Here is a 26,488-nt window from a genome sequence, read left to right as displayed (position 1 = left end):
ATGATAAAGAAATTTGTGAGCTGCAAAAAACAGAAGAGAGTCCTGAGTGAAAAAATCTTTGTCCATATTAAACATTTTAAGAGAGCTTTGAGTAAAAGAACCTTTACACTATTGTACACCAGATAGTCCCCTAACTAGAATAATCTCCTATCCACCCAAACCTAATGCAAACATAGAGAGAAAATAAAGTATGATAGAGAGAGCATGCATAGGAGTGCCATGTGTCCGGGCAGGTGATATGTGTGGGGGGGCGATGTTCTCAGAGTTTCCTCTAGGCCTCTTTGCACTTTGGCCCTAAAAAGAGTCGGTATAACTCATCCTCTTTCTGAGCGCAGAACTCTTGTTTCTTGTGTTGAGTGAGGCATTGAGAAATCCATTGCGCTTGGCACTTCGTGATTTGCCCAATCCGCACCTCATGCTTAAGACGGGAGCGTGTGACTTGGCATTCCTCATCATACCAATAGTTTTGGGGCATGGAACCACAAGGTGGCCTGGTGGCAGACTGCCGCGTGTAGATGAAAGAAGTGGTGGAAGATGTGTGGAGTATGGTGGTGAGCTGAGATGTGAGGGCATCCACATCTTGGAGTTGGCGGTAGATGTGGTCGGAGTAAACAAGGTCAAGCTCATGATCAAAAGAGAGAAATATTAACATTTGCAAAAGACCCCAAGCGTCTATGAGAACATGAGTGATACAATGATACCTTGGGTATACTGAGCCATGGTAAAAGTAACTGAAAGAAAATGAAAAACAACTATCACTGGAGTGAGGTTCTAATCACTCAAATCAATATATGTCATATGAGACCTAAAACCGGAGTACAAACTTGGGCACGAAAGTGAAAGGAAAGGTCAATAGACCATGACCATTTGTCTAAGTGGCATAGGTTGGCTAATCCAACCAGTGTTTTATGACATTGGAGTCGATAGATAAGCAGTGTATATACATGTGATATCAACATATGACCCTGTGTATGAGGTAAACTAGCCATGATGTACACCGGATAGTCCCCTAACTAGAATAGTCTCCCATCCACCCAAACCTAATGCAAACATAGAGAGAAAATAAAGTACGATAGAGAGAGCATGCATAGGAGTGCCATGTGTCTGGGCAGGTGATAGGTGTGGGGGGGCGATGTTCTTGAAGTTTCTTCTAGGCCTCTTTGCATTTCGGCCCTAAAAAGAGTCGGTATAACTCATCCTCTTTTTGAGCGCAGAACTCCTGTTTCTTGTGTTGAGTGAGGCGTCAAGAAATCCATCGCGCTTGGCGCTTCGTGATTTGCCCAATCCGCACCTCATGCTTAAGACGGGAGCGTGTGACTCGGTATTCTTCATCATAGCGATAGTTTTGGGATATGGAACCACAAGGCGGCTTGCCCCAGTGGACCGCCGCGTGCAGATGAAAGAAGTGGTGGAAGATGTGTGGAGTATGGTGGTGAGCTGTGATGTGAGGGCATCCACATCTTGGAGTTGGCAGTAGATGTGGTCGGAGTAAACAAGGTCAAACTTGTGATCAAAAGAGAGAAATATTAACGTTTGCACAAGACTCCAAGGGTCTATGAGACCATGAGTGATACAATGATACCTTGGGTATACTGAGCCATGGAAAAAGTAACTGGAAGAAAATGAAAAACAACTATCACTAGTGTATATACATGTGATATCAGCATATGACCTTGTGTATGAGGTAAACTAGCCATGATCAACTAATGGTAATGCTTGCTTCAACCAATACCGATCTGATGGCCAATAGAATATCAACTCTCTGTGATGAAAGCATGTCATGGTGTCGAAGAGCCTCTAGGAGCTGTTGTTTCTGTCGTGGAGGGTCGTGATGCTATGGGTTGGGGGCGTCTTGTCAGAATGCACAGCAGAAATAAAAGACAATTGCTGTAGAGAACAAAATGTAGAATAGAGAGGGAGAGAGAGAAGCTATAGAAACTCTGCTCTATACACAAAATCTGATACACAATGTACAGAAAGGTGTGGGGGGCAGGGCCAATATATATGGCCCCAGGCTACTGGTTGGCCAGTCTAAAAACAACTGACAGGAGCCAGAGATGCTCACGACCTGCAAACAAATCAGTCGGCCAGAAGAAAGGTAGTCAGCCAGTACGGAGGAAGAAGTCGGGTAGCACCAGTCCAATCGGCCAGCAATAGACACAGCCGACAACCCTCCCACAGCTAGTAAAATTGGGAAAATGAGGAAAAATGGGGTGGAACACCTAAAATGGGCGGGCACACCCACAACAGAGGCCCTGGTGTATACTATACAAACAGGAGATGATTGCTAACACTCCCTTTCAGCTCTTGGGTGTGGAATCAACCCCAATGAGCTGGAGTGCTGTCGGAGCATAGCTTGAGATAGAGACTTCATGAAGAGGTCTGCTGCATTGTCCTCTGTCGAACAATAAACAAGCAAGATGTCACCAGCCAAAATCTTCTCACGAACAAAGTGATATTGTATCTCTATGTGCTTGGTCTCGGCATGGAAGACCGGGTTCCGAGCAATAGCGATACAGCTCTGGTCATTGCACTGGATGACCGTGGGCTCTTTTTGTGGAAACCCAATCTCGCCAAGCAACCTCCGTAGAGCCACACAACCTCGCAAGCAGCACCACAAGCAGCTTGATACTTTGCCTCCGTAGACGCCAAGGCAATAGTTGGTTGCCTCTTGCTGCTCCATGAAATAGTTCATGAGCTGAGGGTAAATTATAGCCTGATGTAGATCTTCTCGTGTCTGGATCACTCCAGCCTTGGAGTCAGTCTCCATCCGTCGTTCCCCCTCTAGTGTCATAGAAGAGTCGAAGATCCTTCGTACCCTGCAGATACCGCAAGATCCTCAATCCTGCGTCCCAATGTGAGTCTTCAAAGGTGTCTGCATGAATGAGCTCAACAGCCCCACGGGAAAACTCAAGTCTAATCTGGTCTTCAGCAACCAAATCAATGAACCAACTAGCTTCTGATACAAAGAGGCATTAACCTGCTCACAAGGATCATTCAGTGTAAGCTTTGTGTTCGGGTCCCGTGTTCGGGTCCATCGGTGACATGATAGGCTTGCAGTTCTCCATCCCAAAGGCCTCATGCAAGTTTGCAACTCATGAACATATCGCTGTTGAGAGATAAAGAACCCCCTGTGGGTCTGCCAAATCTCCAATCCCAAGAAGAAGTGGAGTAAGCCTAAGTCGGTCATCTCAAACTCCTTTGACAAGGTAGCCTTCGTCACTACTATGTGCTCCACATGACCGCCAGTGAGAATGAGATCATCCACATAAAGGATAATCAACGTGACCAAACCGTGTTCTCGAAAGAGATACAAGTTAGGATCTGCAATTGATCTCTGAAATCCAGTCCGTAGATAGAAGGAATCAATCTTGTGATTCCAAGCCTTGGGAGCCTACTTAAGACCATCCAAGGCCTTCCGCAACCTGTAAACCATCCCCTTTGACCCTGGAACCTCAAAGCCTGGAGGTTGCTCAACATACACCTCCTCCTGCAAGTCACCATTAAGGAACGTGGATTTTACATCCATCTGATATATGGGCCACCGTTGAGAAGAGGCAAGGACAAGAACGGTCCGAATCGTGGTCATCCTCGTTGTCAACGCAAAGGTATCCTCATAGTCGATGCTAGGCCGCTGAGCATAACCCTTAGTCACAAGTCTGGCTAATGGCTGCGTGAATCGTGCGTGTGAGTCGAAAAACCAAGCTGCTCCTGTGTTCTACCATGAAAGCTTCTTCAAAAGCTTGATAATAGTGTTCTTAAACACTAATAGTGTTAATTAACACTAATGATGCAACTAATCCAGCAAAGGGGAGCCATTTTAGAGTGTTTCTAAACACTAAGAGTGTTCTTAAACACTAATGGTGAATCTAATCACCAATACAAGTGTCATTAGATGCTAAAAATGTGCTCTTAATAAGCACTAATAGTGTTGCTAAACACTAATGGTGATCTTAATCACCAAACAAAGTGTTCTTTGACACTAATGAAGCTCTTCTCCATGAGAATTAGTGGTTGGGCACAAACCCTAAGTGCTAAACCATAAGCTTCATCATCTTAATCTCTTTTTATGCAACATCCTTGGCTTGATTAAGAGTTGTTGCACTCTCATAAGCCATTCTCTGGAACATGCTCATCAAAGACATCTCTACTGACAACAACCTTGTTCCGCTCCGGGTCATACAACTTGTATCCTTTGGAAAGAGAGTTATATCCCACAAATACAAGCTTTTGAAGAGCCTGCAACTTGTTGATGTGCTCCTGCATCGTCGAAGACTTTGCAGGATTCATCACCCGCATCTGCACTTCCAAGGAGATTCGCTTCATGGGCGATACCCTGTTATATAGAGAAGCTAAATGCTGTTAAATCCCTCTGGCCAGCGTCATATGTTTTATATGATTAATCACCTGTGGTGTGCAATTAAGGAAGATGAAAGAACGCACATGGGCACTGACATGATCCCACAACTATGCCTGAGCCTCCCGTTCTTTCCAAGTAGAGGGTAAAAGCTCCCCGTCCTCCAACTTCGGCCATGGATCACCAACCACAATGAAATCAGCCTAGTCATAAGACTCCAAGATAGACTCCATCATAACCTTCCATATGCCGTAGTTCTTCTCGTCCAACTGTCAATCCATCGGGAATGTGGGGAGAGTAGGGATCTTCACGTGCTTCTTAGCCATCTCAAGCAAGTCTGCCATCTCAGGGGTTCACGAGGTCTTGTGAAGGGAGGGTGGGTGGGAAAAAAAATGAAGAAGAGGTTGCAAATAATATGCAAGGTGGCTGTCCAACGGTGATGGCCGCCTTCTACCCGATCTTCAACTCCCGAAGTGCCCAAGCAATCTCCAATCAGCACCACAAATCAACAAACCCTCAAGCTCCCACTGTCTCCAAGCTTCAAGCGACTCGGGGCTTTGATACCATGTCAGAATGCACAGCGGAAATGAAAGACAACTGTTGTAGAGAGCAGAACGCAGGAGAGAGAGAGAGAGAGAGAGAGAGAGAGAGAGAGAGAGAGAGAGAGCTGTATTAACGTCTTCTAGAGGCCGAAACCTATGAGACAAATCAATGTACAACTGTCAATGTCTTTTGGATGTCCAGAAAAAAAAGGACAAAATGAACATGAAATAAACTATGAAAGTACCGAGCTAGTGGGGGGGTGTGATGGATGGAGCACTACTGCTAGAGGCTTAGTATGCAACCTATATGCGCAAGGTATACAAGAATGCAATGCAGATCTGTCTAGCTCCAACCAGTACCATAATGGGGTTATAATATGTGATACATAGGCGATGGCGAGGCAAAAATACCTCGGAGCATGAGCTCCGGGTGTGACTGTAAGTGGGCTAGCCGCTCCTGGATATGGTGCTGATGTCGAGCCCGTATCTCTGTGATCTTCCTCTGATGTAGTCTGGGAGTCTGGTAGCCTGGTGCTCTCGTTCTCCGTCTGGCTCAGAGGTCCGCAGCGTGCTGAAGTGTAACCCCCTCCTGTGTCAGGATAGGCACTGGGATGGATCTCTGGAAGAAATGAGAGAGAGAGAGAGAGAGAGAGAGAGAGAGAGAGAGAGAGAGAGAGAGAGAGAGAGAGAGAGAGAGAGAGAGAAGCTGTAGAAACCTTGCTCTATACACAAAATCCGATACAAAATGTACAAAAAGGTGTGGGGGGCAGGGCCAATATATATGGCCCTAGGCTATTGGTTGGCTAGCCCAAAAACAGTCGACAACAGCCAGAGATGCTCACGACCAGCAAACAAATCAGTCGACCAGAAGAAAGGCAGTCGGCTAGTACCGAGGAAGAAGTTGGGTAGCACTAGTCCAGTCGGCCAGTAGTAGACACAACCGATAGCCCTCCCAAAGCTAGCAAAAAATGGGAAAATGAGGAAAAATGGGGGAACACCTAAAATGGGCGGGCACACCCACAACAGAGGCCCTGGTGTATACTATACAGACAAGAGATGACTGCTAACACGTTTGGTCCACAAAAGAGAGAAGGAGAAGAAGATATGTTAATGTCTTGCTAGAGACCCAACAGGGGTGTGTGTGTGTGAGAGAGAGAGAGAGAGAGAGAGAGAGAGAAAGCTGTATTAACGTCTACTAGAGGCCGAACTCAACCTATGAGACAAATCAATGTACAACTGTCAATATCTTCTGGATGTCCAGAAAAAAAAAGGACAAAATGAGAGAGAGAGAGAGAGAGAGAGAGAGAGAAATGAAATGTTATATTAACGTCTTCAAAAGGCCAAAGTGACCTATGAGACCAAAGTTACAACCATATGACATCTGATACACTATCTGAGAGAACTGGCCTATGAGACAAAACCATGTACAATGTATGTATGTCGTATCTCTGAGTATCAGATGGTGCTCAGTGCACAATACAACAACCGGAAAAAAACTGAAAGAAAGAAAGAAAACTGCTACTGTGAGGTCGGGATGTATTTACATATATAAGGATGGAGCACTACTGGGGTAAATGCACAACTATATGCCAGGGTGATACAACGATGGTCAATGCAGGCACGCTCCTAGTCAGCTCCATCCTGTGGTGAGCGGGGGGTGTAATATGTCATACATGTCAGCGCCAGTTGTAATGATATGCAAGATGGCCGCCAGATCAATGGGTCCCGGCTGTCCTCTCCCTTGTAGTCGCCTCTGGTGTCGTGCCTGAATGTCCCTGATCATATGTCGATGTCTGTGGGAAGGTCGGTATCCGGGCGCTCGTGGACACTGCAATGCTCGAATCTCCTCTGCTCTCCTCAAAGTGACCCCTCGGCCCATCACTGTGGGCTCTGGCATGGCTGTCCTCTGGAAGAAATCTCAGCTGAGTTTGTCAGATCTGGGCGCTCCTCTCTCTTGACTGGAGTAACTGCTCTCTGTGTCGGTATATCTCTAGTAAGAAGCGCCCAAGTACTCGTTGGTCTGATATCTACAGGATGGACTGAAAAGATGTGTTTGCTCCTCTGAAGAGAGTAGGGTAGGTGGCTTTGATCCCATCATAATATGGACATCTGCATACAAAGTGTGACTCGCTCTCCACATCCTCTGCATAATCTGCATAATCTCTCCTCCCACTGGATGTGGGCTGCTCGTCCAGCCTCAATCTCCAGGGGGTGTGATGAAACTCGGAGCTGTCCAATCACTACTCTCAGAGCATGTGGAACATATAGATCCATGTAGTGCGGTCTCTGAATGAAACCATCATAAGTTAGCATCAAGAAATGATCTATGGAGTATGCCATCTTCGTACGGAGAGGCTGTGATGGTGTCACCCATGTGGGCATGATATGTCTCTGAATCAGCTCCTACTTGATGACTCTTCCTCTCAGTGTGTGAGACGGAGAGGTGTGGGGCATGTAGATCATACTGGGTAGGTGGTAATCGGTCCATATCATACCCACAACTCTGGAGCCACTGGACTACCTGTGTATACCATGAGCGATTGTCCCCTGACTCTGCAAGCTCCCCGGATGCCTCAAAATCAATGCACGGGAGTCGGTCCACGGACATGTCACTGAGTCTGTGCAAGAAACATACTGTCTGAAAGAGTGCCTCCACTAGCATCGGTGGTGCAGCAAACTCTGCTCTCACAATGTCATGGGGAACGGATGGCTTGCTCTACGAACCATCCGGGATAGCAGTATGACCTGTGGGCGCTCTATCTGGCTCCATGTGGAGGCTGCCAAGCCTGGTGTCCAAACTGGGGCTGCGTACATCAGGGCTGGGGTGACTTAAGTGTCAAAAAGCCACCCTTTTGTACAGGGCTCTTGGAAATGTGCCTGATGGCTTTGTCTCTCTAGCATAGCCAAGGCTGCATAGGCTCGGGTGAGTCGATCATGGGCTGCCTGCGTCATAGAGAATCGCCCGGCTCTGCTGGTGAATGTAATCCCCAAATATACATAAGATGTAGAGACCTCTACTTGGCTGCCCTCAAACATAAAAACAGATCTCCTCCTTATTGCTGGCGATGTATGGAAGATCATAACCTTGGTTTTCCCAAGGTTCACTGTGAGGCCTCTGTCTCTGCAGAAAAGCTCTAGAGCCCCTAGATGCTGCTGTAGTCCCTCCTGGGTCTCTGAAATCAGGATAATGTCATCAGCATATAGCATAATATGTACCTGTGTGTCCGAGATCTGCCCGCCGACTCCACCTCCTCGCTGAATATAGTCTGCTACCTCGTCGATGTATAGCCCAAAGAGGGTGGGAGATAGTGGGCATCCTTGCTTCACACCAATGGTGCTAGCAAAGTCTGCAGACATACCTCCTGGCTGCCACACGCTCATAAAGAGCATAAATTCCCCACATCAGCTCTGTAGGTACTCCCAGTGTCATGAGTCTCTGAAAGAGCTGCTCTTGAGGAACCGTATTGAACGCTTTGCGGAAATCCACAAAGCAGCAATGTGAGCGCCTGCGAGAGAGAGAGAGAGAGAGAGAGAGAGAGAGAGAGAGAGAGAGAGAGAGAGAGAGAGAGAGAGAGAGAAGGGGGGTGGGGGGCGCGAGGAGAAGCAGAGTAATTTTAACGTAGTCAAGAGACCCAAAAGGTCTAAGTAGTACAAGAAATCATTCCAAATCATGGAATTTTTAAGAAATTAAAATAAACTAGCTATCTATGCTTTGATAACATTTGAATACAAGATACACATACATCATGTGCTTACCTAGGTATAATGTGGATAGTGGTGGGGAGACATCATCATCATCCATCAAGAATGTCCAATATGAGTGAATGTAGGACCTAGAAGAGGCTCTTGTTATCCATTGCCTGTGGTGGACATCTCTTTGAGAGATTTATTAACGTCTACTAAAGATCCAATCGGTATGTGAGACCAAAAAGTGTTCCAAAAGTTCCATGCGTAAGCTAAAGATCATAAACACATAAATAAAACTACCAAAGGAAAAAAGTATGTGGGCCCTACATGCACAATGGGTAGTGAGGCCACTAGTGGGGTGTGTGTTTGTGTGTGTGAGAGAGAGAGAGAGAGAGAGAGAGAGAGAGAGAGAGAGAGAGAAGAAAGTTAGAATTAAAGGCCTTCGAAAGACCCAATGGGCTAAGAGACCAAAAGTGATACAATAGTGTCCATGTAATCTCATCATGGTACAAAAGAAAACAAAGACTAGAGCTATGAGCTGGGAATGTCAAATCCAAGCCAATGATAGTACCAAGGTTGCATAAGTACGATGTACCTTATTATAAGGTACGTTTTAGTTTACAGTATGGTATTGTACCGTACCATACCGTACTGTATGGATCTGTACGTGGCAAGTTCCCCCCCCCCCCCCCCCCCGCGGAGTCCTTTGGCCCAAGATCCTCTCGTAGTTATTGATTTTTCACCGCCCATAAAAGCCCTCCTGTAGCCGCTTATTTATCCACCTATAGGCGACGCCGCCGAGGAAGCACCAAGGGGGGTTTTGAGCCCAAGGCCTCTTGGTCCTAGGCAAACACCTTCACCACTTGAGCTATCACCTCATTGGCAAGTGGCAGTTTTAAAAAACATTTTGGGCCCAAAAAAACCCTAGGCCGGCCATCGTCACCGATTTTAGCCGACTTATGCAAAGTGCGAACATAGCCATTCCTCTCATTGATACAGACATTGCAGCAAGAGATGATGATGATGCGGTGCCAGCTGTTGCGGTCACTGCCATTGTAGAGCCAGAGCTGAGAGTATGATAGCGAAGGAAACATGTTGACATATGGAGCTCTCATTTTGGTAATTGTGTTGTTGTTGAATGTTCAGAAATGAATTGTTTTTTCATTCATTTTTCTGTATATATATGTACACTATATAGTATATTTTTTATGTTTTTATGGACCTTACGTATTTAACATACCTCAAAATCTCAACCCGTACTTGAATGCGTACCTTACCGAATAGCCTATGGAGCTACCTCAGCATGTAGAAGGTTCTCCAGATCCACTCCAGGGTTGAGAGACGTTGAGAGAGAGAGAGAGAGAGAGATGTTATTCACGTCTACAAATGACCCAATGGGTCTCTATGAGGCCATGAAAAGAACGCGGGCCTCCCATATATACAAGTGGCTTTGAAAATCCCAAAGCAAGTCGGCTAGAGATACTCAGAAAGAAAGAGTTATATTAAATGTCTTCTAAGACCCAATGGGTCTGTGAGACCAAAGTGATACAATGCTATCCATGGTATGTCTCATCATGGAAAAGGAAACAAAACAAGTAAAACTAACATAGCTGTCTGAAAGTAGAGGCTGATACAATAATCATCATGTGGGAGTTCATGGGATATATAAGCATTAGTACAAGAGAATCTCATCATGGAGTGCCTGAGAATATGAAGCACCAGAGAGAGAGAGAGAGAGAGAGAGAGAGAGAGAGAGGCAGAGAGAGGAAGAGAGAGGCTAGAATTTCCATTTGGCAGGTCTTAGAGCAGGTCCTAGACAAGGTGGGGCTGCCAAGACTGTTAACAATGAAGCTGCTAAGGTTGTTGACCTGCCTCCTATCAGTGCACCACATGTCAAGCTTCCTGATGGTAGGCGTGTGGCTTATCGAGAACAAGGGGTTGCTCGAGAACTTGCTCGCCATACAGTTTTGGTGTTGCATGGATTTCCATCCTCTCGCCTTGCAGGTCTGAATGTTTCATTTTTTGAATTTATAGTTTGTGATCTCGTTGTTTACATGCACGCACACGCGCACGCATGCAAACACATGCATGCACGCACACACACCTGCACACATGCATATACATGCATGCACGCATGCACACACGCACACACACACACACACATGCCCCTGCACATGCATGCATGTGGGTATGCATATACATGCATGCATATGCATACACACATGCGTGCGTGCATGTGGGTATGCATATACATGCATGTGTGTGAAATAACGATTTAAATATGTCAAACAATATCAAAAAGTTTCATTTAGCAGGTATTCCTGGTATAAAGAACAGAGTATTGGAGGAGTTTGGCGTTCGACTAATTGCGTATGACCGCCCGGGTTTCGGTGAAAGTGACATGCATTCTCGGAAAAGTTTGCGCGCGTCTGCCCAGGATTTGGCCCACATTGCTGATGCTCTTAGGGTGGGGGAGAAGTTTTGGGTCCTTGGATATTCAACGGGAGGAATATATGCTTGGGCTGCAATGAAGTATATTCCCACTAGATTAGCAGGTGCAAATCCTCTTGACTGTCCTCATACAAGGACACAGAATCTCATCATTGCTTAATTGAAATCAAAAAAATCAGTCTTGAATAAATAATCTCTTGGCGCAGCATGGTGCTCATATAGGTTGTTCTTGTATGACTTTAGGTGTAGGTTTATTTGCACCTGGAGGTAACTTCTATGCTCCGAACATGACTAAGCAGGAAAGCAGTCAGATATGGGGGCCGTTGACTTTCCACCGACAGCTATTATACAGGGTTGCTCGATGGGCACCCTCGCTTCTTCCGGCCCTTTGCAGGAGAACATTCATCGGGAATGTTGACAAACTCCAAAGCGATTATCTGGTCACTATTGGAAAGGTAAGTCGAATTTCATCCATCCATCTACCATGCATCCATCCATATATGTACATACATATATACATAGGCGTATGTGCCATCCTACCCACCCACCTACCTACATACGTAATACACATGTACATATGCATGCGCATGCACATCTACCTTCACATGCATGTACAATATATATATGTGTACACTGTACTCAAGAAGGAAACTCTAATGCTGGTTGGTTTCCCAGCATGATAACGGTACTTTTGCTGCTGTCTTTCTATATTATCACAGCATACACGCAAAGAGACTAATATGTGGCTATTTAGGGTGATTGTTGTGTGGACATTTTATTGAAGTTTGATAGATTTTGCAGGATCAAGTGCTGATGCAACAGGAGATGTTTTTGAAAGCTCTTATGAGAGATGTAGAAGAGTCTGTTCGGCAGGGTAATGCAGCTACCATTGCACATGAGATTATAATTCAGGTTCGTCCATGGGGGTTTCACCTTTCAGATTTCCGAGTGAGAAAGAGGTTGCCACAATCTGGGCTATTACATCGTATGAAAAGTTTCTGGAAGAAAGAAGAAGAAGGATGGGAAGGTTTCAGTGCACCCATCCACATTTGGCAAGTAAGTTATCAGTCTTGGTATCCATATGGAAGAGTTATCTAATGTATTACATTGTTTTGAGAGAAAGAAAGAAAGAAAGAAAGCTGTATTAACGTCTACTAGAGGCCGAACTCGACCTATGAGAAATCAATGTACAACTGTCAATGTCTTCTGGATGTCCAGAAAAAAAAGAGGACAAAATGAACATGAAATAAACTATGAAAGTACTGAGCTAGTGGGGGGGTGTGATGGATGGAGCACTATTGCTAGAGGCTGAGTATGCAACCTATATGCGTAGGGTATACAAGAATGCAATGCAGATCTGTCTAGCTCCAACCAGTACCATAATGGGGGTGTAATATGTGATACATAGGCGATGGCGAGGCAAAAATACCTTGGAGCATGATCTCCGGGTATAAGTGTAAGTGAGCTAGCCGCTCCTGGATATGGTGCTGAGAGAGAGAGAGAGAGAGAGAGAGAGAGAGAGAGAGAGAGAGATATTAAGCGTCTACTAAAGACCCAATGGGCCTATGAGACCAAAGTGATACAATGATGTCTATGGCATATCTCATCATGGAATGGAAAATAAAACAGAAAGAAAACATAAATATAGCTATCTCACTGGGGTGATACAAAACTGTCCATGGAAACTCGTCATGGAATACTAAGAACATAAAAACGTGGGAGCAACATGAGCTCCGAGTAGATGGTATACCACTCCCCAAAATGTCAAGCATGGGGCTGATGAGTATGGCTGAAAGGTCTCCCTCAGCTATGCCCATATACTGTGAACCAAGTGGAAACTAGTGCATACCATACTCCAGAGTGCCCCTCAAGTGCTAGCTGTCTGGAGGACTCCAGGGCAAGCCTCGGGTACTTGTGGGGATCCATGTGACTGATGCGATGGAGGTATGTGACTGTCTGGAAGAGTGCCTCCACTACCATCGGGGCTGCAGCAAACTCTACCTGGATAATTTGGTGTGGGACTGATGGTTTGCTGCGGATCATACGGGAGAACATCATGACCTAGGGCCTCATCGGATAAATCTGGCCCCCCCAGAAAGCTGCTCCATACATCAAGGTTGGTGTAACGAGGGTGTCAAAAAGCCAGCCCTTTGTCTTGGGCTCCTGGAAATGTGCCTGGAAGCATTGCCGCTCAAGTAAGCTCAAGGCTGCATATCCCCGCGTCACTTTGGCATGTGTTGCGGGAAGCATGGTAAAGCGTGGGCCACTGAAAGTGACACCAAGGTAGACATAGGACGAGACAATCTCCACACGTTTCCCTCTATATGTGAAACTCAATTTGGATGTGATGGGGTGAGAGGTATTGAAGACCATTACCTTGGTTTTACCAAGGTTAACAGAGAGGTCTCGCTGAGTGCAAAAGTCATGTAAGGCATCCAACTGTCTCTGAAGCCCTTCGGCTCAGTCTGAGAGGAGGACGATGTCATCTGCATAAAGTAGTATGGGGATCAATATGCCTGCCAGTGTGGGACCAGCCCCGCCTAATCCATCAATGAAGCTTGAAATCTCATCAATGTAGAGGCCGAAAAGAGTGGGTGATAGAGGGCAGCCCTGTTTCACCTCAATAGTGCTGGAATTCTCCTGTGATGTACCTCCTGGGGCTCTCACTCGTCCGGTGACGGACTCATAGAGGGCGATGATACTCCAAACCATGTTAGATGGGACTTTGATCTCCTGTAGACGGTGTAAGAGGCGGGCTCGGGGTACAGTATCAAAAGCTTTGCGGAAATCCACAAAGCAACAGTAAATCCTTTGGTGTCGTGCTCTACCCTCCTCGATGATGGCACGGAGGGTGAAGATGTGGTCAAGGGTAGAGTAGCTCCTTCGAAAGTCAGCCTGTCGTGAGGTTCTGCATCCTTGGCTCTCTGTAAATGAACTGAGCTCCGCCTCGAGCACTGATCCATAGAGTTTGGTCAATGTGTGGCCAATCATGATCGTCCTGTAGTTATTAGGATCAAGTGGATCTCCGGCTTTGAGGATGGGGGTGATGGTGTTGGTGGACCAAGAGGGTGGAAATCCTTGACAAAGGGCTCTATTGAACATGTAGGCTAGTAGGGGCGCTAGGGTATCATGGGCATGCTAGATGTACTCGGCAGTGAGTCCCTCATGATCTTGGGCTCGCCCATTGCGTAGTCTACGAATGGCCTTGAGGACCATGCCCTTTGTGAAGAAGGTGGAGGTGGTTGGGCGGGGGTCTGGTGGTGGGGGTAGGGGTGGCTGATGGGGGATATGATAAGAGGGAGCGTGCATAGGAGTGCAATGTGTCCGGGCAGGTTGTGGGACGGCGATGTTCTCGAAGTTTCCTCCATGCCTCTTTGCAGTTCGGCCCCAAGAAAAGTCAGTATAACTCATCCTCTTTCCGAGCATAGAATTCCCGTTTCTTGCGTTGGGTGAGCCGTTGAGAAATCCATTGCGCTTGGTGCTTCGTGATTTGCCCAATCCGTACCTCATGCTTAAGACGGGAGCATGTGGTCCGACATTCGTCATCATACCAACAATTTTGGGGCATGGAACCACAAGGTGGCTTGGCAGTAGACTGCCGCGTGCAGATGAAAGAAGCTGTGGCGGATGTGTGGAGTATGGTGGTGAGTTGAGTTGTGAGGGTGGATAGGGGGACAGTAGGTTCCACATCTTTTAGTTGGCGGTAGATGTCGTTGGAGTAAACAAGGTTAAGCTCGTGATCAAAGAGGACGTGAGTGTAATGTGAGATGGGGGGGGGTGGTGGAGGGACGGGTGGTGTGCAGGTAAGAGTGAAAGAGAGGTAGGCATGGTCAGCTTCAAAAGGGGGTGGCGGAATGGAGAAGTCGGGGATAAGGTGTGTCAAAGCCGGAGATCCCATAAGTTAGTCCACAGTGCTAGTACCTCCTGAGCGAGGGAAGGAGGTGAGGTTGCTGGAGGAGGGCCATTGGGACATCCTGTTATAGATAACGAGACCATGTGCAGCTCCCAACTCTAAGAAATCTCTCCTGTACACTGTGACCTCCTCACGGTCCTGTGATGATTGCTGCAGCCCTGTGTCAGTGATGTCCAGCTCTTGTAGTCTGATAGGGTCGTCTAGATCGAGTAGTGGGACTTGTTGACTTCCCATCCTGGCGTTGAAATCCCCGAGCAGGAGGACTTCCCCCAACTGTGAGAACTCCATGATATCCTCAGCATGCCATTACAGTTCCATACTGCCAACCTCAGGTGTTTGGTCTCATAGACCCCGCCATCTTTGTAGATAGCCCACTTGCTTGCTCTGCGGGCCTCATGAACAGTCACCATCGCCTCACGCCGGTGTGCCACCTGTGCTAGAGTGAGATCATCTCCCATGTACACCTGTGTGCCCTCCTTGAGGGCAGCCCGCCTATCTAAGAAGGCCTGTCTGCTGGTGGCATCAGGGAATGTAATGATGAGGGGTCGCTCTCGTGTCATATCCTTTCCTGCCCTCCATATATCTGCAAAGGAGGGGGCGATCCCGTCCACTCCTAGCATCTTGGAAAGTGTCATGGCATCCTCCTTTGGGGAAGCCCCCACTTATAGTCCCCGTACTCGTACATGGAGGGCCCTATCCTTCCTGAGTTTCTCCTCCTCCAGAGTCTCATGTATGATGCTCTGCGGGGGTTTGTGCTTCTTCACCACCTCCACCCAATCTTTCTTAGTGGTCTGCAGTTCTTCCCGCAGCTTATCGCTCGCAGCTTTCAACTGCTCCAAGTCAGTCCTTAAACCCTCCTGAATATTCAGTTCCCCTTCCTCCGCTGTATGGTCCTTGACCGTAGCAGAGAGAGAGAGAGAGAGAGAGAGAGAGAGAGAGAGAGAGAGAGAGAGAGAGAGAGAGAGAAATGAAATGAAATGATATATTAACGTCTTTAGAAGGCCAAAATGACCTATGAGACCAAAAAGGTTACAACAATTGGTGGATCTGATACAATGTCTGTGTAAGAAAAGCTAAAAACAACTAAACCACTAACTGAAATTGAAACAACTATGAGGAAAAGTACGGTACTAGGAGCTCCTAATGGATAACATCTGGGAGGAAAACTCCAGCAACAAAGGTAAGCATCATACACATCACTATCCAAAGATGTCTCTCATCGGTCGATGGCGGATATCCTCAATGTCCTCCATGGTGAGTACTCTGGCTGGACGTCTCCCATGCCGTGCTAGTATGGTCCTGATCCTCTGTTGTAGTCTTCGCTGGTGTCGATATGGGCCTCTCATCTTGGGGCGCCTGGACCGCCCCAGCTCTATAGCCCGATCAATCAGTGTACCTCTGGTGCGGCTATACTCTGGGGCTAGCTGCAATGCCTGCTGGCGTGACTGCTCAATCTCTGGTCGAAAGAAGTCTGTAATCTGCCTTTGTAGGTGTCTCTCCCTCTCTGATCCCCTCCCTCTCAAGAGACCCTCTCTATGTCTACGTAGCTCCAGCAAGTATAATCCGAGGCATCTCTGATCCTGGTATCTCATGACTCTAGAAAGTGGTCCGAAACCCTCTCTGAACAGGCAGTGAAAACGGCCTCGTATCTCATAATATACTGGACAGTGACATATGTAATGTAACTCTGTCTCTGGCTCCATCTAGCACAGCTGACAAATCCTGGCCTTAGCTGGTACTCCTCTGAATCTGCCAGTCTCAATCTCTAGCTGGTGTGAGGATGTGCGCATCTGACCAATAGCACACCGTACCCCATGAGAAAGATGAGTATCCATGTAGCTAGGTCTAATCACAAACCCATCCTGCGTGAGCTGGAGAAGATGATCTCTATAGAAAGCCATCTTCGTACCAAGCTCGTGTGTCGGCTGTATCCATGTCCTTCTAGTGTCCAGCTGAATCAAGTCCTGCCTGATAAGTCTGGTAATCTCTGCCCGTGTGAGAGAGAGGGAGGGTGCATCCAGGGAGCACTGAAATGGAGGTAGCCTGTCCATACTAAAGCCATGCAGCTGGAACCAAGCTGTCATCTGTGCATACCAACATGATCCGTCTCCCTGTGATGCCAACTGTCGTGAAGACTCCATGGCTAAGCGAGCATATCTGTCTCTAGGGAGAGCCCAAGTGCTATGTATAAAGGAGACTGATCGAGTGAGTGCCTCTACTACCAATGGGGGGACAGCCATCTCTGCACGGATAATATCATGTGGTGCGGAGGCCTTGGCCCTAATCATCCGGGAAATCATAGAAACCAAGGGCCTCTCCATACATCTCCATCCATCAGTGCTACCAGCTCGGCTGTGGTGATCCACTGAGGGTCCCCATATCTCCACTCCATACAGCATGGCTGAAGTGATCAAAGTGTCAAAGAGCCAAAGCTTTGTTCGAGGTTCCTGAAACTGAACCTGCGGACACATCCTCTCTAGTCTCCCCAATGCTGCATAAGCTCTGGTCAATCTGGTCTCCGCTGCTCTCCTCAAGGAAAATAGTGGGCCACTAAAAACCACACCAAGGTAAGTATATGCATTTGTATACTCCACTGTCTCCTGACCATATGTAAAGGTGGGTACTGAAGGAAATATGAAAACAAGAGCAAAACTAGAAATGAAACAAGAACTAAATGAAAGACAAAGAGTTACCTTGAGATGAGTGTAGACAAGACACAAGATTGATACTTTCATTGATGTGACACCTACAATATATAGGTGAGAAGTACAAGATTGAGTAGACTGACTTATGGGATAAATGTAGAGATGCCACATGGCACTAGACTCAAGACACAAAGACTTAAGTGAAACTAGACTAGAAATAGTACACCTAGTGTGCACTTATTTCCAACACCCTCCTTAAGTGGACACTAGGAGGAAGACAAAAAAAGACAAGACTAGAAGATAGACATAAAGACTGATAGACTGAGAGACTAGACATGAGAGACAAAAAGATCTTGAGACACCCCTCCTCAAGTGATATCCTCATATGGGTCCACAAGGGTAGGGACAAGATGGATCTAAAACAAGACACAGTCAGATTGATAGACAGATAGACAGACAACAGATAGATAGACAGACAAGACTAGATAGACAGAAGACTGACTGTAGAACTGACTGTAGACAAACAGATGGACCTTGAAGACATCCCTCCTCAAGGGCAATCTTTGCCTCTCAAGTAGGGACAAGAGAGAGGTCCTAAAGCAGAATGAGTAAGACATAGAACCCCTTGACCTACATCATCGGTGGTCAAAGTGGTAGACAAGAAAGGTGAAGTAATCAGAAAGCCCACTCCTCATCATAGGAATGAACAGCAAGATCTGCTGATGTAGATGCTGCAGCAACATGGGTTGAGGTAGATGCAGGGGCTGATGTAGAGGTTTTAGAATAGCAGTCCTTCTCCCGGTGATTATCACGGCCACAAATGGTGCATGGATGGGCCTTGAAGCAGTCCTTCTCCATATGATTAGTTTTTCCACAATGGGTGCAAGGCTTTCTTACCTTAGAACCTCCTTTCTTTGCTAAAAATGCAGTGTCAGTTACCTTTTGTTGTTTTGTTCTTTCCTCTTCTTGGAGAGCATTGATGATACCTTCAAGAGTAGGATTATTGTGATACTTGAAGGTAGTAACAAGAGTAGCATAGGTGTCAGGTAGGCTTTTGAGAAGCACAGCAATAGCAATATCTTCGGAGATGGGGGACTTCACTGATGCAAGCTGAACCATAAGACTGCGAAAATAATTGACATGAGAGGCTATAGTAGCTCCCTCCTGCATATATAGATCAAAGAATGAGATCATAAGTGCAATCTTAGAGTTTTTAGAGCGGGGTCCAAAAAGGGTATCCAAAGTGATCCATGCTCGAGAAGCAGACTGTATGTCGGAAATGTGATGAATGTAATCATCTCCAAGACCGAGCAAAATGATAGCATAGGCTTTGTCATTCTTGGCAGTGGGAGCATAAGTGATAACTTGCTCAATGTCGGAATCTTCGGGAGCAGCAGGATGAACAACGTCCCAAAGACTTTCTTTCATAAGATGGCACTTGATTTTGATTTGCCAAGTATGAAAGTTGGACCCGTTGAATTTGTCGATAGACATGAGAGAATGAGTAGAAGAGGCCATGTGGGAAGGTCTTACCTCTTGCTAAAATGCAAGGGCAGTGTCTATTCCCTTACAAGATTGCAGAAATGAATGAAAGAAGAGATCCAAAATGTTTTTAGAAGCCGGCTCTCTCACCACTTGTCAAGGCCATAGCATGTGACAGCCTATCGAGGTATGAGGAACCAGCAGTTTTCAGATATGAGCATGAACAAAAAGGAGACAATGCACAGTATCTTAGACTTTTCAAGAAGAAGTGATGGCAGAACTGAATAGTTAGGCGGCCTGAAAGGGGGAAATGCGAACTCAAGATTGTGAAGAGCTGTGTGATATACTCATGATTGTTGTAGGGGGCGGCGGCAGCAGCTGTAATCAGGGCGTGAGCAGACTGTTGTAGAGATAGACAGCTGTAGCAGTCGGCTGCAACATCAAAAACAGGTCGGCCAGGAGTTGTGTATGAGCCTGAACACGTACAGGCTTCCGTAGCGGCTGCTGGAAAACAGGTCGGCAGCAAGAAAGTGGCCAGACGGCAACTGAACAGCTGAGCGCAGCTAAGGGAGATGAGCGCAGCGTATCCTAACAGCTGAGCGCAGCTTAGGGAGATGGTGGGCAACACAGGACAAGAGCAGTCTGCTCTGATACCATGAAGGAAATATGAAAACAAGAGCAAAACTAGAAATGAAACAAGAACTAAATGAAAGACAAAGAGTTACCTTGAGATGAGTGTAGACAAGACACAAGATTGATACTTTCATTGATGTGACACCTACAATATATAGGTGAGAAGTACAAGATTGAGTAGACTGACTTATGGGATAAATGTAGAGATGCCACATGGCACTAGACTCAAGACACAAAGACTTAAGTGAAACTAGACTAGAAATAGTACACCTAGTGTGCACTTATTTCCAACAGGTACTGACCTCCTAACCCATTGTGCTGTGGTGTTAAACACCATCACCTTGGTTTTACCAAGGTTAACAGACAATCCACTGTCCTGTGTAAACGTGTGCAATGCATCCAAATGACGCTGCATCCCCTCTGGAGAATCTGAGATCAGCACAATATCATCAGCATACAATAACAGTGGAATCCATGTCCCTGCTAGCTGTGCTCCTCTGTCACCCTCCCGCTCTACATAGTCTGAAACCTCATCCACGTACATCCCAAATAAGGTGGGAGAAAGGGGGCAGCCCTGTTTCACCCCAATAGTGGAGTGAACCATCTCAGATATACCTTGAGTAGTACGTACTTGCCCCACAACTGTCCTGTATAAAGCCATGATTCCCCAAATCAGCTTTGTGGGCACTCCCATCTCCTGTAGTCTCTGGCTCTCGGTACTGTGTCAAAAGCTTTGCGGAAATCCACAAAGCAACAATAAATCCTCCTGCCATATAATCTGCCCTCCTCAATAATAGCTCTGAGTGTCAAGATATGGTCAAGAGTGGAGAAACCTCTCTTGAACCCTGCCTGCCCTGATGCACGTATGCCCTCTCTCTGTGCCCATCTACTCAACTCCTGCTCAAGAATAGATGCATATAATCTAGCCAATGTGTGACCAATCATGATGGTACGATAATTCCCAGGAAGCATGGGATCCCCTGACTTAAAGATAGGCACAATCGTGGACATATTCCAAGTCTCAGGAAAACCCTCACACATGGCTCGGTTAAACATCATAGCAATAAGCTCTGCAAGCATATCTCTGGCATGAATAAAGTGTTCTGCTACCAAACCATCATGATCATATGCTCTCCCAGTCCTCATCTTGTCAATAGCTTTCCTTACCATCTCAGCAGTAAAGAAAGCACATGTCTCTGGGCATGGCTCCGATGGGTCTGGCAGGGGCGGCTGTCCTGCCGCTGTGTACAGGGATGCTGCATACTCACCCCAAATCTCTGTGGAGGTAATGGCTGGTGATGGTGAATGCTCATGGAATAGTCTCCATGCCTCGCCTGAGTCTCGACTCATAAATAACTGATACAAATCTCTCTCTAACTGAGCAAGATAAGCCCTCTTCTTCCGTCGCACTAGGTGCCGGAAGGTAATCCGTGACTGTCTGTGAGTGGTAACACCCATGAGCACCTCTCTCTGTAATACGATCCTCATCTCTCTGCACTCCTCATCATACCAACTGTTCTAGGGCATGTTCCCAGATCGTCTCCGTGTAGGCTAACTATGGGGATATGCCTCTGATGCTGCAGCATGAAGTGTCTCTATCAATATCTGAGTGAGCTTATCTAATGGCCGTCCCGGCTCCTAGGCACATAAGCGTTTGTATATCTCATCCGTGTACATGGTGTCAGTCTCCCTTGTAAAGGTATAACGAGTGTGTGTGGACTTGTCCCAATGGAGCGGTGCTGAACTGAAATGTGAGAGTGAAGGACAAGATAGCATGATCCACTGCTATTCCAACCGGCCTAGTGCCTACCATAAAATCGTGAAAAGAGGGAATGAGACTGGGCTGAGCCATAACATAGTCCACTGTACTAGCACCATGCCGATGTGGAAAGCTAGTGAAACCGCCCGATGTCGGGAATCTCCGTAGGCCATTCAGGATGGCCAATCCATGTGCAGTCCCCATGTCTATCAAATACCGCCCATACACTGTATGTTCCTCATCCTGTGAGAGTCTAGATAGGCCCATATCCCTAACATCAAGCTCCCTCAACATCTCCTCTGAGGTATCATAAAATACTGTCTGGTTATGGGCGGTCCTGGCATTGAAGTCCCCGAGGAGAATGATGTCACCATCCCTGGAGAACTCCCAAATGTCATCATCCAAAATAGAAAAGGGAGACTGCCCGCTAGGTGATGCATACACTGATGTACTAGGAGCAAAATAGCATATAGCAATTGAGAGATATCTGCCCGTCTCTGCCCTCAGTCTAACCCACATGTACCTAGCTTGCTCATCTCTGCGGACTATATGTATCAGTGGCTGTAGCTCCTCTCTAAACAATACTGCCACTCCTCCTGAGCCCCGTCCTCTATGCTCTGAACGAGTCTCCTGTCTACAAGCTGTCTCCCATCGGTATCCACTAACATGTGGCATGGACTGTCCAGGAGCCTGATGCGTCTCACAATAGAAGATGATGTCCCTCCCACTGAAACTATCCTCAAAAGCCCCTACATCAAGGCGTAGAGATCCATTACAATTCCAAGTAGCAACTTTGAGTGTAGTCCCATAGGTCTCGCGCCGTCATGAAGAGCGCCTCTCCATAATCACCACTCTACCATCTCTATAGAAAACCACTTTCCCTTTCTCTCGGGCTGCCGTTATCTCGGGCATAACTTCTTTCATGTGGGCAAGTTGCGAGAGTGTGAGGTCATCTCCAAGAAATATTCCCGTCTTCTTGAGTGTAGGACGTCTCTTCAAGAAGTCCTCCTTCGCTTCCATGGAGGGGAAACGAATGATAAGTGCTCTCTCCTTAGAAGATTCGCCACTACCTTCTCTCTTCTTTCCCACTCTCCATGCCTTTGTGTGCGTGGCTTCAATGCCCATCATAGAGAAGAGCTCCTTGATTTCCCCTTCTGCATCATCATGGTCTCTTCGACCGGACACTCGTACATGTAAGGCCCGGGTCTTCCTCCTTTGCTCCTCTTCAAGGGTCATGTTGATGATTGTGGGAGTGGGGATGGGTGGCGATTCTTTACCTTTCCCTTTCTTGGCGACCTCGATCCATTTCTCCGCCTCGGCCATCTTCTTTTGTGTCTTTGTGATCACCTCCACCCATGAAGATGTCTTCTCTTTATGTTGCTCCTCCTCCTCTCGAATGATCCTCATTTGTTCCTTGATGGTTTTCAGCTCTTCAATAAAGGAGGGCTGAAATTTTCCATCCTCAAGCTTGCCTTGTGAAGTGGCTTCCAACTCCTTTTTGAGGGCTGAGATTTCAGCCACTTGACTTTTAGCATGCAATTTGGCCTCCACTAGTTCCTCCTTTAAGGCTGAAATCTCAGCCTCTTGTTTGGATGTTCTCTCTTCGAGCTCTTGGATTTTGTCAAATCCCTTCTCGAGTTTGGAGAGGCGGTTTATGATTGCGGTAACAGAAGAGTCGACCATCTTCTTGTTTTCTTTGATAATTGTGCCGAGCTTGTCCTCCACCTTCACGAGCTCCACTTTAACTCCGGTCTTGGCCATGACTTTTTGCAGAACTTCCCACAGCCAATGGACTGGAAATTAATCCATGACAACAGCAGCAGCAGGGAGGGGGGGGGGTTTCAAGCCATGTAGGGGAAAGAGAAAGAGGGAAGAGATTCAGCAGAGAGAGAGTTATGTTGCTGCCTTGGGGGCCTGAGGAAGGGTAGGTTCGAAGAGGGAAGGCGAACAGCGAAGAGAGAGAAAGATGCAGGGGGGGCGCAGAGAGAAAGATGCAGGCGAACAGCGTGGGAAGAGGGAAGGCGAACAGCGAAGAGAGAAAGATGAGCGAAGAGAGAGAAAGATGCAGGGGGGGCGCAGAGAGAGAAAGATGCAGGCGAACAGCGAAGAGAGAGAAAGATGCAGGGGGGTGCAGAGAGAGAAAGATGCAGGCGAACAGCGTGGGAAGAGGGAAGGCGAACAACGAAGAGAGAGAAAGATGAGCGAAGAGAGAGAAAGATGCAAGGGGGGACGCAGAGAGAAAGATGCAAGCGAACAGCGTGGGAAGAGGGAAGGCGAACAGCGAAGAGAGAGAAAGATGCAGGGGGGGCGCAGAGAGAGAAAGATGCAGGTGAACAGCGTGGGAAGAGGGAGAGAGAGAGAGAGAGATTGAGGTGGTGAAGAAGAACAGGCGGCCAACAGAGAGAGATTTTATCAAAAGACCGAACTCGGTCTATGAGACAAATTAGTGTACCTGTGTGGGGTATCCTCTGTCATCCCAACAAAATGAAAAAGTACTGAACTAAAAAGCTGAATCTGGGTGTGCAATAAGTACAATGAGTGGGGGAGGGGATGGAGCTCTACTACTAGGAGAATGCAAAGCTATATGCATGAAGTATACAATCATGATATGCAACCTAGCTAGTTCCATCCTGTACCATACTGGGGGTATAAAATGGTATACATCAATGAAGGGGGTGTCCACAGCTCCCTGAAGAACATGCCTGGGTCTGCTCTGAAGTGAGCTAGTCGCTCCGCACCCTCTCTGTGAAACTGAGCTCTGATCTCTGTCATCTCTCTCTGGTATAGGCGTGGTGTCCGAAAGCCAGGTGTCCTCTGTCTCCTGCGGGCTTTGAGTGTCTCTGCTCTCTGGAGAGTAATTCTCTGCTGTGTAGGGGCTGGGAGTGGGGTGGATCTCTGAAAAAATGTAGTAATTTGTGTCTGTCGTCCCCCCTCTGGAGCTGTCTGAGCCTGTAATGATGTCTCTCTGTGACGCTGTATGTCTAGAATGAATCTCCCCAATATGCGCTGGTCTGCTGCCTCAAAGATCTGGCGTAGGGAATGTGGCTCTCTGAATAAAATGGGATATCTCTCTCTCATGGCTTTATATGCTTTGCATCTGCATACATAATGCTCCTCACTCTCCACCTCCTCTCTGCACAATCTGCATACCCTCTCCTCTCGGGGGATCCGTGCTGCTTTGCCAGTCTCGATCTCCAATCGATGTGATGAGACTCTAAGCTGACCAATAGCTACTCGGGAGCCGTGTGGTAAAAAGCCCTCCATGTATCTAGGCCTCTCTATAAATCCAGCATATCATCCATCCCATTAGGCACATAAGACCACATAGACCATGGCAGAAGCATCATAATATTATTCAGCATTATTCTACATTTTTAGCATATTTTCTAGCATTTTATTATCATTATTTTCCAGCATTTTATTATCATTATTTCATCATTTATCACCTCATATCTAGTCGTGTAGCATTTATGATGCGGTCGGCTCTGTAGCCAGCCGACTAGCATCAAACCCATATAAATATTATCACTTGTTCATTCACTCATTCATCCATCTAAGCAATTGGCAGTAAGCACTTCAGCGTTTCAGCATTCAGCCCATAGATCTCATCAGCATTCAGCGTTTTCAGCAAGCGTTGCATCCTACAGCACCTAGGAGCATCAACGCAAGAGCATTCAGCCTCCAACAAGAAAACGCAGCAGTCCATAACATTCAACATCCAGGGAACCTTGCGTTTTCTGCTTGCAACCAGTTTTCAGCCTTCGTGTCATCATGGTTTTGCTACAGCACTGCGGTGAAGATAACCCGCATGCATTCATTCATTTTCAGCATTCATACATAGCCTAGAACAGTCCCAAACAGTCCATATCTCAGCCTCAGATTTGCAGCCTTCCTACATTCCATTGGGAAGAGTACATAGGCTCGAGATGGGTCATTATTGGTGCTTCTACAGCCGTGTACAGTTCAGCCCGACTCTTGGTCTTTTAGAGATCTTGCATTTGGCTTATCTACAGTCCAAAGTCATTCTCTTCAAATTAATAAAAGCAAATACTATTCCGGTAACGGGATAAGGGGACCTTCAATGGGTAATTCGAGACCCAATCTGGTGTACAGTTCTATCTCTCTCTCTCTCTAAATCTCTTAAAGTTTGAAGTCATAAAAGTGGATTGCTAAACTCGTGAAACTCAGGATACAGAAGTTCTATCGAGATGGTCGGGTCATCATTGATGGCCGGCCCATGGATTAGCGGTTTGGAGCCTATGGGACACAGACCAGGCCACTGACAGAGATACACATGGCAGTATGGAACTGTAATGGTTCACTATGGGTGCAGCCTAGACGACTGGAGCATGTTATGGTGAGGAGAGACATCATACTTCTGACAGAGACACATCAGAGCCCAGAGAGAGAGCTACCTCGAGTAGAGGGATTCCAGTGGGAGTCGGCATACTGGAGGACACGCCAGGGTACCTCGAGAGGGTCGGGGGGAGTAGCAGTTCTATTCAGACGGGAGCTACAGGGGAGACTGAGAGTGGTAGCACAAGATCCAGAGGCCAGATACATGTGGATCAGCTTACAGCTCTCACAAGAGACAGGGTTATATTCATAGCCCTATGTTACTTTCCTCCATCAGGATCCTCCTATGTCATTACAGAGGACATGCCACAGGAGGAGGAGACAGGAGCCTCGCCATACTTGTCTGTCAAAGGAGATTATGCATTATTCTACACTAGGGGAAGTATTTCTTACGGGTGACTTCAATGCCCACACATAGCGCAGACAGTGTGAGGTGTATGACTATGATGACATGGAGATCCTCCACCCTGTGGATCCAGAGGAGATAAGGGCTAGTCAGGCATCACAGGACACTGGACCAGACAGAGGACATTATGGGGACTCCTTACTAGAGTTGGGAGCCAGGCATCGTCTCGTTATTTATAACGGGATGCTACAGAGGCCGGGATCAGGACGGCTGACATGCTTCCCACATGGGGGTCATACACGGACCGGAGGCACAGT

The 26,488-nt window shown here is 46.9% G+C and overlaps 1 protein-coding gene across 2 annotated transcripts in view; it reads left to right on the top strand.

Moving 5' to 3' along the window:
• The window catches only part of LOC147633419 (uncharacterized), a 32,385-nt gene that overhangs the window by 1,333 nt on the left and 4,564 nt on the right, over window positions 1–26,488 (top strand). For both annotated transcript variants that reach the window (XM_086806488.1, XM_086806489.1), the window contains exons 4-7: window positions 10,384–10,590; window positions 10,902–11,141; window positions 11,281–11,492; window positions 11,839–12,093. In XM_086806488.1, coding sequence (XP_086662614.1) covers window positions 10,384–10,590; window positions 10,902–11,141; window positions 11,281–11,492; window positions 11,839–12,093 — 914 coding nt within the window. The remainder of the gene's footprint in view (window positions 1–10,383; window positions 10,591–10,901; window positions 11,142–11,280; window positions 11,493–11,838; window positions 12,094–26,488) is intronic.

Source organism: Cibotium barometz, chromosome 12, assembly GCF_041138505.1.
Source record: "Cibotium barometz isolate CiBa-2024 chromosome 12, ASM4113850v1, whole genome shotgun sequence".
NCBI lineage: Eukaryota > Viridiplantae > Streptophyta > Polypodiopsida > Cyatheales > Cibotiaceae > Cibotium > Cibotium barometz.
This window is presented reverse-complemented; position numbering and strand designations above follow the sequence as displayed.